The 14430-nt window shown below is 38.9% G+C and overlaps 2 protein-coding genes across 5 annotated transcripts; both read right to left on the bottom strand.

Moving 5' to 3' along the window:
- Positions 1 to 504: 504 nt before the first annotated feature.
- On the bottom strand, positions 505 to 5918 carry LOC117542976 (protein disulfide isomerase Creld1). Its single transcript, XM_034210878.1, has 11 exons — positions 5674 to 5918; positions 4724 to 4844; positions 4547 to 4629; positions 4214 to 4324; positions 3940 to 4031; positions 3610 to 3789; positions 3406 to 3501; positions 3225 to 3308; positions 2788 to 2883; positions 1969 to 2109; positions 505 to 1881 (listed from the first exon to the last, which is right to left on the bottom strand). The coding sequence occupies exons 2-11, from the start codon at positions 4838 to 4840 to the stop codon at positions 1661 to 1663; spliced, it is 1221 nt and encodes a 406-aa protein (XP_034066769.1). The 5' UTR covers positions 4841 to 4844; positions 5674 to 5918; the 3' UTR covers positions 505 to 1660.
- Positions 5919 to 6529: 611 nt separating this feature from the next.
- wu:fl23c11 (interleukin-17 receptor C) lies at positions 6530 to 13627 on the bottom strand. 4 transcript variants are annotated; one of them, XM_034210870.1, is made up of 16 exons: positions 13290 to 13627; positions 11872 to 11899; positions 11664 to 11786; positions 11359 to 11472; positions 11067 to 11182; positions 10648 to 10750; positions 10516 to 10557; positions 10156 to 10274; positions 9994 to 10056; positions 9847 to 9904; positions 9533 to 9759; positions 8913 to 8960; positions 8756 to 8807; positions 8460 to 8555; positions 8333 to 8371; positions 6530 to 7967 (listed from the first exon to the last, which is right to left on the bottom strand). In XM_034210870.1, the coding sequence occupies exons 1-16, from the start codon at positions 13419 to 13421 to the stop codon at positions 7171 to 7173; spliced, it is 2157 nt and encodes a 718-aa protein (XP_034066761.1). In that variant the 5' UTR covers positions 13422 to 13627; the 3' UTR covers positions 6530 to 7170. The 4 variants fall into 4 exon arrangements, with proteins under 4 accessions (XP_034066761.1, XP_034066763.1, XP_034066762.1 ...); XM_034210872.1 differs by having other exon boundaries at positions 10162 to 10274; XM_034210871.1 differs by having other exon boundaries at positions 11359 to 11469.
- Between the last annotated feature and the right edge of the window lie 803 nt (positions 13628 to 14430).

The following is a 14430-nucleotide window of genomic DNA, read 5'->3' as shown; positions in this document are numbered from 1 at the left end:
ATTAAACCTGGAACTAACAAAGCTTAAATGATTGCCTATAAAAGCAACATTAAACATTAAATAATCAGTTGCATTCATTTCTTATGGCTCTATCTGCAGCTTTTCCAGAGTCATTTCTTATGATTACATTTTTCCACAGGCCAACAACAGCTTCAAAAAAACAATTTCCCTCAAAGAAAAAACCAAACATGCCCTGTTGTCTCAAGAAAATCAGTTTGCTGCTCTGTGATGCTAATTTAAGCCAGATACTTGGCATCTCATCTTGGGTGCAAGTTCATCAATGTTTGGGCTCAGGCTCTGAGCTGAGGAAATCCTCAGGGTTGAGTGAAGGTGTGCGTGCAATATACCGGCGGGCCAGATCTAATAGTAATTTAAAATTATCCTGCGGGCCGAAATTAAATCCACCACGGGCCTGATTTGGCCCCCGGGCCTTGAGTTTGACACATGTGGTTTAAAGAGCTGAGGAAGCCTGATCAAGTTAAATAAAACATTTGAATAAAAACATAAAGTGTGACAGACTTTTTATTGTAAAGCAAACATATATGACAAATAATGACTGTGGAACAGTTTCCACATGAAGAAAACCAAGGACAGAGGAGATGGTTGGGTAAGAAGTGACTTTGGCCTTCGAACAGGATGCTACTATATCTGCTACAATCACAACTGAACAGATGAAAATAAAAATGTATTGAGAATAAACACACAAATACACATATAAAATGTAAAGACTAAATATGATAACACAAATCTTTAAATATATAAATATTGCTTTCAAAATAAATAAAAGGCAACAGAAAATGGCTTTAGTCATCCAGATCCATAGTTGGTAGGTACCTAAAGCACATTCCTTCACACACTCATTAAATGGTCGATAGCAGTAGTGTTGGTGATCCAGCAGCTGGTGAAGTCATTCTTCCATGCCAAAGTAAGACAATAAAATAATGCATACAGTGTAGTACCTTTCATTTCAAACCCTATTTTCATGCATTATTACTAAAAAGAATCATTCAGCAGGTAAAGAGGTAAAGTTCTGTGAACATAAACAAACCATGAGCTCATAATGGAAACATCCCAGGGTTTCAATGAACTCTCCTTTTTGGGCGATAAAGTAAATTCCTAACATTTCCCTTATCTAACCTCTGCCTATTGCAAGTAGCTTGGGTGCTGCAGTAACCTGATAAAACTCACAATCAGCCCATGGGAAACCCTCTGCTTTACAGCTTTGAGATAATAAAAAACATGATGGACATGATGACTGGAGGTTTCGATAGTGTGGAAGAAAAAACGACATCATTTCAAAGTTGAGGCATGAGACATCCAAATGCATAACAGATTTTAACAATCATTAGTTGTCTTCATGTCACCCTTGTTCCCAACAGAGTTGAGTTAGGGGACTAAGTTCATCTCCTTTATATCAGTGCAGTGTTGCTTTGTCATTCCTCTTCCAAGATTAATGGCTTGATAGCCTTCAAGTTCTCCCTTTTTCTTGCATTATCCTATTCATAAACATAAATGAAACCAAGTCTTTTCAAGTAACTCCCAAAGTAAATCCCTGAAAGGTTAGCATTGCAGGGATACTTTCCTGCCCCCCGGTTGAGTCTTATTCACCTGACCTGGCCGGTATTCCGGTGTCCTTTCTAACATCGAGGCTCCGGAAAGTCTAGCGTCCCTTCATAAATCCATCCAGCATTAGGTCTCCCTTTTCTGTCAGCCAGTATCCGGCCATGGCAGCTACACCTCCGATGAAAATGGCCGTAAAAACCATGTCACCCTTAGCAGCGAGTGTAGCTATGGCACAAATAACAACGCCAAAGAACATCTGCTGCAGCACGAGGACTTCATCGTCTGTCATGTCGTCAAACAGCCCCTTCTCTGGGCCAGCTGAGGAGGAGGATAAAGAAAGGTTACCAACAGATCTGAGAAGCTGTCAGCATATGTGTTTGGACATATAGTGGTGCGGCTGCTTACCTGGAGGCTTGTTCTCAACACATATGCTGTCTCTTCGAATGAATCCATCAGCACAGTCACAGTGGAAGGACCCCTCCTCATTGATACAGGCCTCATTGAGTCCTGGGCATGCTATTGCACGATCACTACATTCATTGACATCTGTGAGAAGAAAAGAAAGCCAGTTCTCTGTTACTTTTGACATCATTTGTGTGAACTATGATGGCTATTTGGTTTACTACAGCGGTATGTGAACCCATAAAAAAGATTCTACGGTGATTTAATTGTAATTAAAAATCAAAAGGTTGTCCAAATGACTACATCATGATGCTGGGCTACGCTAACATTGTAGCTGGTCCATCAACAAAAACCATAATTTCAATAAGGCATAAATACGGCAGCAATGTTTTAGTCTATAAACATAGATATCTAAATACAGTGGAACTTAACAAAATTATAAAAATGTACCGATGTTTATTATTGATGACAAGCGCCAGGTAAAATGTCCTGTCTTGATGTGAGCAGCGTTTTAAAATTTGTTTAATCCTCCAGCCCTCTTGTTGCACATCCAGCTTGGTCAGCTGTGTTCGATTTCCAAAATGAAAAAAAGCTATTAAGACTTTTTGCTGACGACCTAACCTAAACATTAACCGTCAAGTTATGAGTTTTGCAAATTGAGGTTAACCATCTAGACACGAGCTTGGTGCGCATCACGTATAAAGTCACTTTCTATACACAGTGATTTGGGGCATATTTTGTCTGAGTCTAATCAAATACAGTGGACTCCCGCAGTACAAAGGTGTGACACAGAAATAAAATAGAAAAGCGGTATATTCTTACCAAGACACTTTGCTCCTTTCAACTTGTAGCCACGGGAACATTTCTTACAGCGAGCAGGTCCACTTCCCATGCAGCCAACACATGCCTGGTCGCAGCCTGGATACGACAAAACAGAGTGGTCAACATCACACCAAACTTTAGGGTATCAAGTGCTTTATTGTATAAATAACTGAATTTGTCACACAGTAGAAAATGTTTACAAATCAATTATTAAAGAAATAAACAGCAGATTAATCAATACAAAAAATAATCATATTAAGTTATTGATTAATCACAGTATTTTACAATTTCATTTCTACAATTTCTTGTAACTGAAAACCTGACTCTTTTAAAAAATAATCAAAAATCAAACTAGCTGCAGAAAACCTACATATCTTGAAATGACGTACAAAAACTAGTATACTGTCAAAAGCAACCAAAATGTCAACTGATCGTACCTCTGCACTCGTATGCTCCCTCTGTGTTGTGACAGTAGGTGTTAGAAGGACAACGAGCCAGCTCTGTTCCACACTCGTCAATGTCTAAGAGACAAACAAGGGCAGTCAAACAACACACATCCAGAAAACTAGCACAAGAGTGGATGAAATGCTACCACATGACAGCTAAAGCCAAACTCACCCACGCACTTGTTGTCATGAAGGATCCAGCCGGGTTTGCAGTCGAGGCATTGGAAGTGCTGTGGCCCTGCACATTTCTTACATGAGTGGTAGCAAGCTACAAAGGGTGAGAGACGAGGAGACAGTGGAAAGGTCAATTTAAGATGACCTCAAACTGAATTAAATACACGTAGAGAGCTGAAACAGTTGTCTGAATCTCGGGCACCTGCACAGGCTCCTATGCTGTTGTTGGAGTTTTTCTCCCTGTAGTAGCCATCCGCACAACTCTGGCACAGATGGCCCGAGTATCCGGGATCACAGACACACTCTCCATCTCCGAGGCGAGTCCCCTCCCCCTCACAGCGGCCCAGACCGCCACACACACCATCAGGGCTGGACAGACATTCTGTGTCGGACAAATATCCTATTAGAGGTATTCTTAAAAACCAAAGCTCTGAGTTAGCCTGTGGATTTTGCACCATTATGAAGTCTTAATCACTCTTGATGGTTAAGTTATCAACACTCATATCAGGAAGCTTATATTTAAATATCACACCTTTGCAGTCAGGTCCAAAGCGTCCAGGTGGACAGCAGAGTCTCAGCTCCTCTATGCACAGCCACTCAGACAGGTCCGGTGCCTCCTGCTGCCTACAGGACAAGTTAAAATAGAGAATGGTAAAATGTCTTGTTCGTCTTTGTCATTTATGGGGAGGGAACGAAATAGAATATTTAAACAATGAAAAGTAATTAATCATCAAATCATTTTTGTTGGTGTACCTCGGAATGTTTTTTTTTTCAATCATACTACCTAACACATATTTTACATTTACCTGTGGAACCACCATGTCTCCACTTGGTCCTCTATCTGCTCCAGGAGCTGGTTACATTCAAAATCTGCTTTTTCACAAGCAGCTTCTACTATCTCAAGGAGGCGAGTCTCACTGAAACAAAAGACCAACAATTGGAGATGTAACACAAGACAAGATAAGTAGATTAAAAGATAATTTACTGTCTCACCCCCTGAAGACTGATGGAGCCTTACTCTTGTCCACTGAGATTCAGATTCATTACACTCAGCAAGTACTGACTGACTTTGATAATTACCATGGATAGAAGTAACTCAATACAATGTAAGTGAGACTCTTAATAGCACTTTGTCTTACCTGCGTTCATATTTAGCCAGCTTTTCTTCCTCCCAGGCAGTGTTTCCACCCCCAAAGTTCTTGTTGGCCGTTATCTCCAAGCCCTGAAAATAGGGACGTTTTGAGACTCAGGGATACGGAAAAATAGAACTTTGCTCATGGAGACAAGCATGAATTACAGTTCCTGCTGTACAGTACCTTGATGAAACTCTCTGTGAGTTTTCGGCAGGTCTGGCACGGCGCAGTCTGGACTCTCACCACAGAGAGCTCTGAGAGAAGCACCAGAGCAGGCAGGAACGGCCAGGCCCACCACATGATCCTTCAGAAAAACACACCAACACAAAATCAGTATGGCAAATGTGGAGATTTACATACTTTTCAATGATCAACCTAAATGCCCTGTTACTTTCAGATTAGCTTTATTTATCATGTTTTTCTTGAGACCATGAATGTGGATCAACTGTATGCTACGAAATATTACTGTATAGCGAGGAGGCAAGAACATCCATAGGATAAATTATAAAGCAATCCAATAGAAAGCCATGTAATAAACTATATAATGTTGCTACATGTAGCATTACTTTAGCAAATTAAAGGTTTAGAACTTATTTTAGTAGTGATGACTGAAGCTGTTATTAAACTGTAGGGTTTTTTTGTACTTTAACTCGATTGCACTATATTGCCGTACTGTATTTAATTGACTTGTTGACGCCAAATATATACAATTATTATTATGCAAGTTGTTTTTAAGATTTGGGTGATATTTTAACAAAAAACAATGCAACTCTCAAGGTAGCTCAGTGAGTGGCCTGTTGATAAGTCGTTTTTTCTTTTCTTGTTTACTCCAAAACCACGGTTAGCATAGTGGGATGCTGTCCTCCGGGTGTGAGGCGTTAGCTTAGCTAGCTCAGCATCAGCACCACACAAAATGAGCAGCTGGCTAAGGTCAATTGCTATCTGCTAGCCTAAGCTAACATGATCTATTATTGTCTGCTAATCCGTCCGATGTCTCTTTAAACTCTATCAAACTCAGCAACTGCGTTCTCCTCGCGATATTTAAACCTAAAAGTATCTGATTAAGTGATCTTTACTCCAGTTACTCTGATATTAGCTAGCCAAACTGCTACTTTTGGCTATCATCGTCTTACCTTATTGGATAGCCACCACTTCCTCCGCAGCGCTGATGATTGTCTGAGTCCCTGCTGGTTCACACAATGCCGCAGATTTTTCACATGTTGGACTGACACTTTTATTGACTCAACTGTGCCATTTTGTTTGTTTGTAAGCCAGCTAAATGATAAGCTAGCTAACACTGATATGCAGGTTCGTGTGAGGCTAACCCTGGTCGGGATAGATGAATGAACAGCCTCCAGCTGGTCCACTGTTCTCCAGCTGAGCCACACGGGGTGAGGCACCGCCCAAAGCCGCTGGGATTTAACTCATCCACCAATCAGTCAACATCTATTATACTACTGACTGAGTGTCAGGTCACACTAAGTACACACACGTTATGTTTATTTAGCCATTTATTTGGGCAAATGTTTTATTAATAAAAATAACTTTTCAGGTTCAGAATTATTTTCCTGTAACTTACTTTTTTTAATGTTCTCAATGCTTAACTTTCTTGCTCTTACATACAATTAAAAAAAGGTTGTTAGAATATTATAAACAAACTGATGAAATCCCCAGTTGTCAAATTAATTAATCTTTTATAATGTCTGTACTTGGCCTATTTATTTAAATGTTCTTCTTTTTGTTTAAAATTATGTGATACGTATTTGTCTCACTTCATTGTTTTGATTCCATACCTTGTGTTTTTTTAAATTTATATTTATACACTTTTTAGTTGTATGATCTCTCCTATATTTTGTACTTGTGGGTGCCTGACGTAAATGCAGTTGCAGCTCTTGTTAAGAAACATAGAATAAATAACATTGAATAACAATTATAGTATGCTGCTCTGCAAACACATAGGTCATGCAATGTTTTTAACAAGGTAAACTGTTTTGTAATAAGAAGATAATCTGACTTCCTGAGTCAGACAGACTATTTATTCGATCACACATTAACTGTAAAACAAAACACAGTATAAAACAGACTCACCATGCTGCTACAAGTATCTTCATGTCTCTATTGGCATTTATATTCAATACATGTGCATGCAGAATGTCAAAAACGAGTTAATTGTATCAAACACACACAGTTTAACACTGGTCAACAGCCTAAATAAACAACATATTGTTAGGAAAAATCAGAAGAGCGATTTACTTCTTTGAGAATATTGTTTTGTATGTTAATGTAATTTCGGTATGAAGATTTCAAAATAAGTTATATTCATCACAAACCATGTTCAAGCTGGTGATCAAGCTGTGCATCAATTAGAGTTTTCTTTTAGAAGTAGTGTGAGGTATAGTGTTATGTGCTTCTATTGCTCTGGAGCAGCAATAGTTCAAGCTATAAGAACTGTTTTAATAAAAAGAAAATGAACAACTTTATCCCTTTTTCTCAACCAGACCCCATAGGATTAGACCAGCAAATGCAAATCCTTCAAATTGATAACGCTTTATCTGAACTTCTACCAGAGTATCACTTCAACGCTTTACTGGCATTCAAAACCTGAAGCCTTTAGTAATCCCCTCCTGCTGTTAGACCCACTCCATCGCATTGAGCTTCGGGCTAGAGTCAGTGCTCGAGGGAGGCGTGATAAGACATTGCTGCAAGGGCACTGTTTCCCCTGAGTCTTCAACCCCTACCCCGACACAGCTCTGGGACACTCCTGCCAGGCGTAATACAGTTGTCCCTGCTGTGAACCCTGACAGCCCCTGTGCCAGCGCTCTGGACGCCATCCTGAGCCCGCCTGCTCTTTTCCGTCTGGCTGAGGCCGTGGCCATTTGCCGAGCACCTGCCAGTTCTGTCAAAAAACCCAGACTCTGGGATGGAAGGCTGTAGACATGAAGGCCGCGGAAAAGTTCTGGCAGTGGCCGAAAACCACCGGGAGGCTCAGGTGGAAGTGATTCAAACTGCACCAACACAAACCGCTCACCGGCACGGCCCTGTAAATAGTCTGCTAGGATACAGCTCAATGAGGCAGTAAACACATCTACACAGGGCGAAGACGCAGTGTAGCTTCTTCCTGTCTCCTCTATGTCTCTGTGTGGATTGTTTCTCTCCGAGCTACGAGCCCCCCATTCTTCAGCCCTTATCCAGGCAGCCTGGGTGAGGACCAGCACCACTTTGCCCCCCTGCTTTTGCAGCCGGTTCAGTCTTGAGTGGAGCCAGGGCACAGGGCCCAAAACGCTCAGCTCAGTCTGACTCCACAGGTCTAGAGACACGGTGAAGCCCAGAGCCAGGAGGGAAGAGCCCAGGTGACTCATCATCTCTGGCAAAGCCTGGTTGTCATCAGGTGGGTACAGCAACACCACATGACCCCCACCCACAGCACCTGAAAAAGAGGAATTTTAAAACCTTTTTTTAGAAACAGTAAAAAGTTAAATGAAACCATTGATAACATTTCATGTCTGGTAAATCTGTTAATTATGAAGCTACAGCCACGAAAAAAAGGTGAGCTTGATTTTAAAACAACTTGAAACAGCTTGCTCTGTCCAACAGCTAAACAATATTTATTTGTAATTCCTTCAGATAAGAATAATCCACAATAGCTGCAAACAGTGGCTCAAAAAAATATAAATGAGAATTCAGGACATAAGAGACATTCATATATCGCTATTTTTTAAATAAAAGTTTGGAAGTATAATGTTAACAGTGGAAAGAGAATGTGGTAATAGTATAAAATAAGCTTTGTTGTACCTTTAACATCTTCGTCTTTCAACCATCTCCACATGTAGCCTAGAAGATAAACAGATTTACATATTAAGGGACTTTGCTAAGGGGCTTTTAATATTATATGATCAGCAAAGATATCATAAAAACTGACCTTTCAGGACCCCTTGCATAAGATATGCCCCTAGTAAGGCCAAAGACATCAGTAGTAGTCCGATGAGGAGTGGCAAGCTCCATCTCCATCGAGATGCTGGAAAGTAAATTAATAATTGAGTTCAGAAGCCTTTGAAAAGCACGATAAAGAACTTTTAACAGACCTGAGCAAACAAGTGTGAATGTGAGATAATTTATCTACCACCTTCAAATGAAACAATGTAGCTATTTCGAACTGAGGAGAGTTAAACATTAAACACAGTTAATCTGAGTCTGGATAATAATTAATAATCTTACTTGCAAATGGACACTGTGGCTCTAAGTATGACTCGATCCCTTGTATCTTTATCTAAAAACGAGTTAAAGAGTTAAGGTTAGCACAGTGTTATGTAGTATGAGCAGTGACACATTTTTGCACATGTGGATATATATGTATTAAATCAACACAAATCACCTGAACACAAAGCAGAGGATGCGACGAGATATTGAACGTATCAGTTTTCTGAAAAGTAAATGAATAATAAATAAAAAAACATATTGAAGATTCATGTTAATTATACTGCAATATTATAAAGCATATCCTACTTATGGTTAATAATAAAAGCAGGTAAACCCAAAGGATCATGGTTGTAGTTAGGATGTGCAGTGGTGGATTAAGTTATTAGATGACACAATGTAAACATACTTAACATGTATTCAAAATGTTACTAAAGTAAAAGTACATAAGCATCGTCAGAATAATGTTAGTAAAGTATCAGAAGTTAAAGTTTAGTCAGAATTTTTTTTATATTGATTGTATATTATTATTATATTATTGGATTACTGTGTAATGCATTCATTTGCAATCAGTGTTTTTAATGATGAATGTGGTCGAGTTGGAGCTAAATTAAACCGATTTATATTCTGTTGGGTGGTTTAATATACACTATAGCTGTCAAAGAAAAGCATGAATACAGTTAGAAACGTAGGGAAATAAAAGTATATTCAAACTGTACAACAAATAAGTGTGGATCTAAGTCCTTTTCAAAAATGAGCTTGTGACAGATTGCAAAGACAGCAACGTAATGTTTTTACCCAATATCCAGTGCGTATTTTCGTCCAGCCAGTATGATTGTGCAGTTCCTGTCTGAAGCCCTTCACCTCTTCACAGCGGCCCCCTGCAGGGTCCTTCTTGCACAGGCTCACCTCTGCGTTCAGCCTGCAGGGGGCCGTCACATTCCAGATCAGCACAGAGCCTCCCCCCCTCTGCAGAGACTCCTTCAGAGACACAGACACATTGTGCTGCATTCTTTCCAGCACATCTGAAAAAGATGGATTGCAATGTTGTGAAATCATACCAATGAAAATGAATCCCATGTGACCTATCTGTAATCTGAAAGACTCTTTACCTTGTCGGTTTAGGAAAGGGCAGTATTCGTTTCGAAGCTCATTTTTCTTCCACCATACCTGTAAAGAAAGGTTTAAAATATATATATTTTTATTTTAATGTTTGTAGCTCAGCTTTTCTTGCCACCTACACTTCAAATGTCAGATACCTGAAAGCACATGCATGGTGCAACAAATTTGGACGGAAGGATGATCTCTCTGTCGTCTTTGGGCTGCAAACGTAGGTAAAAAAAAAAAAGGTTAAATAGATAAACACAAACATTATTGATTATGTAACTTGCAATTGATGTGAAGGTTTAGCATGGACTAACCCACACAATAACCTCTCCAGTCTGGTGATTCCAAACCATGAGCTCATCAGTGACGTTAGAGTTTTCTCTCTGGAGGAGGACGACGACATTTCTCTCATGATCAAATCGGAGTCTGGGAACTGAGAAATCAATCATTAGGATTTACAAGTAAGATGTATCACTCTACAAGTATGTACAACTATCATGTGCATGCGTGTCGTTATGCACAATTCATGTTTGTCTATCAAAATCTGAGACCTTGAGCCTCCCCTCCTCTTCCAAGAAAAAGCTTGTAAAAACTATGTGGAGCCCCCTGCTGAGACCCGCCTCACACTTTTAAAACCTCTATACAGCAGTTTTATATTTTACAACAGATCTTACCATCACACTTCTTTAAAGTCCTATTTAGATTCATGGAGCAAACTGAAAAAGAGAAAAAGGACTGGGTGATCAGTGGCATTAGTAGTCTGAAATTCAGTGTGTCTTTGCTTACATGGCTGAGCATAATATTACCTTCTTCCAAAGATGGGATGGTGATTTCTTCCATTTTATTTGAACTTGAGACTCGAACCACAAGGGGATTGCCCAATGTCACTTTTTCCTCTGTCAACACCAGCTGTTTTCGGTAAACATATGGTAAACATTAAGTATTTACATAATGTATTAATAACAAAAAGCACTTAACGACAAAGAGAAGTGGTGGAAGAAGTATTTAGAATTAGTTAAAGCACCCATACAACAATGAAGAAATCCTCCATTTCAAATATAAGTCCTGCGTTAAAATCCTGCTTTTAAGTGTTGAAATATTGTAAGCATCCTCTATGATAGTTTTTTTAGTAAATCTAGTTACTTTCCACCATTGGAGACTTGTTAATTAATTATTCAACCACAGAAACAATAACTAAACAGAGGTAATTCTGCCTAACATATACCTTATGCTTGGGTCGTTGGGAAGAAGCTTGATCTAAACCAGAGGAGCTTGGTTTAAACCGGAGTGTCTTGCAAAAGTCCATGGAGCCTGGAGAGCTGAAACATACTATCACCGTAGCTGTAACACAGAAAGTACAGAAGATGAGTTTGCTAAGTAATTACATTGGAAAAAAGGAAAATCCATGTGAAAATAGAATACCGTGTGTGTGTGTGTGTATGTGTATGTGTATGTGTGTGTGTGTGTGTGTGTGTGTGTGTGTGTGTGTGTGTGTGTGTGTGTGTATTGTTCTATACCTCTCAGCTCTGGAACTGTGCCACTTCCTTCTGCCGTTTGATTCGTGTTAGACAACTTCTCTTCATCACTGCGGTCTCCAGACTGATCAGAAGCCTCTTTTACTAAATCAACTTCTGCAACAACATTGACAGTCAGTACTTCAATGGAGAACACATAGTTATAAAGCCAAGATAAACAACTATGATAACAATGCAGGGAACAGTAAGCTGTTAAGAGAACAGCAGTGCCAACAAAACATTGAATGTGCAAGGAATTCAAGGTATGTCACCCTAGCTGACAGTCAAAAGATTTATAACAAAGATACCTTGTACTGTGATGAGGACTTGCAGGCCTGGTTCACAGTCTGTGGCTGAACAGCACAGAATCACTTTAAGCTGCACATTTGTAACATCGATAGTGCCATCTTGATTGGTCATAAATTGAAGGTCTGTGGAAAGAAGACGTTCTGCTTTAGACAAACACTGAGGGTATTACTGGTATATGGGATGCATTTGTGTTGATAGTTATTTTACCTTGGCTCACAGTGCAGTCAGTTAATCCCTGAGGAAAGACAAGTTCATTTTAAGAATGACGCTTGCCAACAATGAAGCAACCATTTTGAGTTGCGTAAATGTATAAAGTGCTAAAAGAGATAGTCTGATCCTTTAGTAAAAACAGCACTACAACTACCATTAGACTGCAATAAATGTAAGTTCTCTATACATATTAGAACATACAAAAAGGTGAACAAATTAAGGTAAAATTGTAATTGTGTCTCATGTTTTAATAACCAAAGTGATGAATGAGAGCAACATCAGTTTTAGTGTAAGACATTGATAAGTATGTTACCAGTATACCTTACATTACATAAGTACAATTTTACTAAGAAATAGGCCGTTTTCCCAGCAGAAATGTTGGGTTGTGCTACAAATAACATAAATGATTGCTCCGCTTTTTAAAGTTTCCCAGTAAGCCATGAAAGTGCACAGTGAAGTGAACCAGTATACCAGGAATGGAATGTATCCATCAGTGATTTTATCATTTGCCCCATTGATATACCCACTGTCAATAACTTTCATTAAATGTATTTCAGTTTGATTCTAATTTATAGTTCTACTTATGTGCTTGTAAGTGAATGTCATACATATATTGATTTGTAACTGTTGATTTACATCAAATGAAATTTAAAGATAATTCAAGCTACAACCCTAACAACTAAACAGCTAACAACCCTCAGAAGCCTGAAGAAATGAAGAAGGAAATGGATCAGTGGAGTAAGGTGTCACACTCAGGCCCTAATAGTAAATAAGAAATGGACATTAAACTCTGATAGACAAGAACAAACAGTAGTCCATCACAGTCACAGCAGGCTAATGTTTATAAAGTAAATCTACGTGAACTAAATACAAATGAACCTAGGCTAAAAACGATTTAATGTCCTTGGCTGTTGTCTTACACAGGGAACATTCTATGGGAAATGTGGTTTAACAAAAGATCAAGTACAAACCAACAATAATAGGCACATTTATTATAATTTGGCGTCATGTCGGTTAAGATAAATGAACTATGAAATAAAGTATTACCTAAACACACAACATATGTCTGTTATCCGTATCGCATGTATTCATCACATCCTGATGTCAAAACTCCGATAAGAACTAATGCAATTTGTGCTACATGTAGGCTAGTAAGATAAATAAAAAGGATAGTTGCCTTATCTACACCTTATCTTGGTTTTTCTTTGTTGGTGCGAAACAACTTGGCTGTAAGTAATGGTAATAGTAATCGAAACAAAGACAGCTGACACAAACATCAGGAATGCAATGATCATGCACACAGATAAGGATTAACAGGTTATTCATGTTCCAGTATAACGCCATTCACATGATTATGAACAACACGGGATACAATTCAACATTTTCATATTAACGTAGTCATTGTGACTTGTTACCTCGCTACAGGTGAGTTCAGGTGCGTCTCTGTCAATTATCTCCAGCGCTCTCGCGGACATCAAGAGCCAGAAGCGCATTACTGACAGCAGCCGGAGAGAAACCTGCGGCGCGCGGAGGAGCCTGGGAGCCATATTTTGGAGTCTCTCCCCGGCGCACGACTCCTGCTCCAGACTACACTCTCCTCATCTGTAAATGTGGAGCCCGTTATCCGTAGTTCCTCCCAGCAGCACAGCATGACAGGGCTGATTTCTGGGAGAATCCTGTGACCGTTGCTTTCCAACGCCAAACTGTTGTGAAGTTCCAAATGTGTTCCTCGTGTCCTGCCTCATGACAGCTCGTGCTGCTGGGCGTGTCGTCACCTGCTCAGGTGGGATTGAGGAAACTCGTCACATGCACAGTGGGGGAATGTAACAAATGTAAGGGTGTATTTCAGTGTTATAGCCTACTACATAAACTTCAAATCGACTACATTTTGGAAGCATACTTTTACTTTACTGCATTATTTAGATATTAGCTATAATTTTCTAGTTACCTTTTCTACATATCTTTCTGATATGCTTATATAATAAACTACATTAGGCCTACTAATCTAACAAGTATGAACAATAACATGTTATGACATGTTTTTGTTCGTGATAAAAAACCAAATAAGATACACAGCAGTAGGCTACAATACGTTCTTATTATTATTATGTGCAATATAGTGCCTTTTTATGTGCAATCCATATCTGTACATATTGTGCTATCATTTAGTGTAGTCATTTTAGCTTCATATGTATTCATAATCATCTTGGTCTCTCTATTACTTGCTTTTAGAGTCGTTACATTTATTTTAGTCTTATTTGTTATTCTATTTTATTTACTGTATGTTGCACCAACGGGACAGGCACAAAATACATTTTGTTGTGCCTTAATAATGACAATGAAGTTCTTGAATGAATAAATAATAATATTCCATTACACTACTTTGAAGTGAGTATTTTTACTTGAAGTTTACTTTGACCTGGAGTACCTTTTGCTGATAATAGTTATTTAAATTGTACTTTAGTAACATTTTAATTCATAACTTTTACTTCAAACCGAGTATTTTAAGATCATAGTATTTCTACTTTTACTAAGGTAAACGATCAGAGTACTTCT

This window comes from Gymnodraco acuticeps, unplaced genomic scaffold, assembly GCF_902827175.1.
Source record: "Gymnodraco acuticeps unplaced genomic scaffold, fGymAcu1.1, whole genome shotgun sequence".
Classification (NCBI taxonomy): Eukaryota; Metazoa; Chordata; class Actinopteri; order Perciformes; family Bathydraconidae; genus Gymnodraco; species Gymnodraco acuticeps.
This window is presented reverse-complemented; position numbering and strand designations above follow the sequence as displayed.

Bases quoted from the DNA above. Each gene is read 5' to 3' on its own strand.
- LOC117542976 (XM_034210878.1), bottom strand. From the start codon at position 4,840: ATGTGGTGGGCCTGGCCGTTCCTGCCTGCTCTGGTGCTTCTCTCAGAG. The intron at 4,325-4,546 runs GTAAGACAAAGT...CTTTTGTTTCAG, and splicing joins CTGGCTAAATATGAACGCAG to TGAGACTCGCCTCCTTGAGA. The intron at 4,032-4,213 runs GTAAATGTAAAA...CTTGTCCTGTAG, and splicing joins GAGACATGGTGGTTCCACAG to GCAGCAGGAGGCACCGGACC.
- wu:fl23c11 (XM_034210870.1), bottom strand. From the start codon at position 13,421: ATGGCTCCCAGGCTCCTCCGCGCGCCGCAGGTTTCTCTCCGGCTGCTG. The intron at 11,183-11,358 runs GTATAGAACAAT...TCTGTGTTACAG, and splicing joins CACAGTTCCAGAGCTGAGAG to CTACGGTGATAGTATGTTTC. The intron at 10,275-10,515 runs GTAAGATCTGTT...TTGATTTCTCAG, and splicing joins GACTTTAAAGAAGTGTGATG to TTCCCAGACTCCGATTTGAT.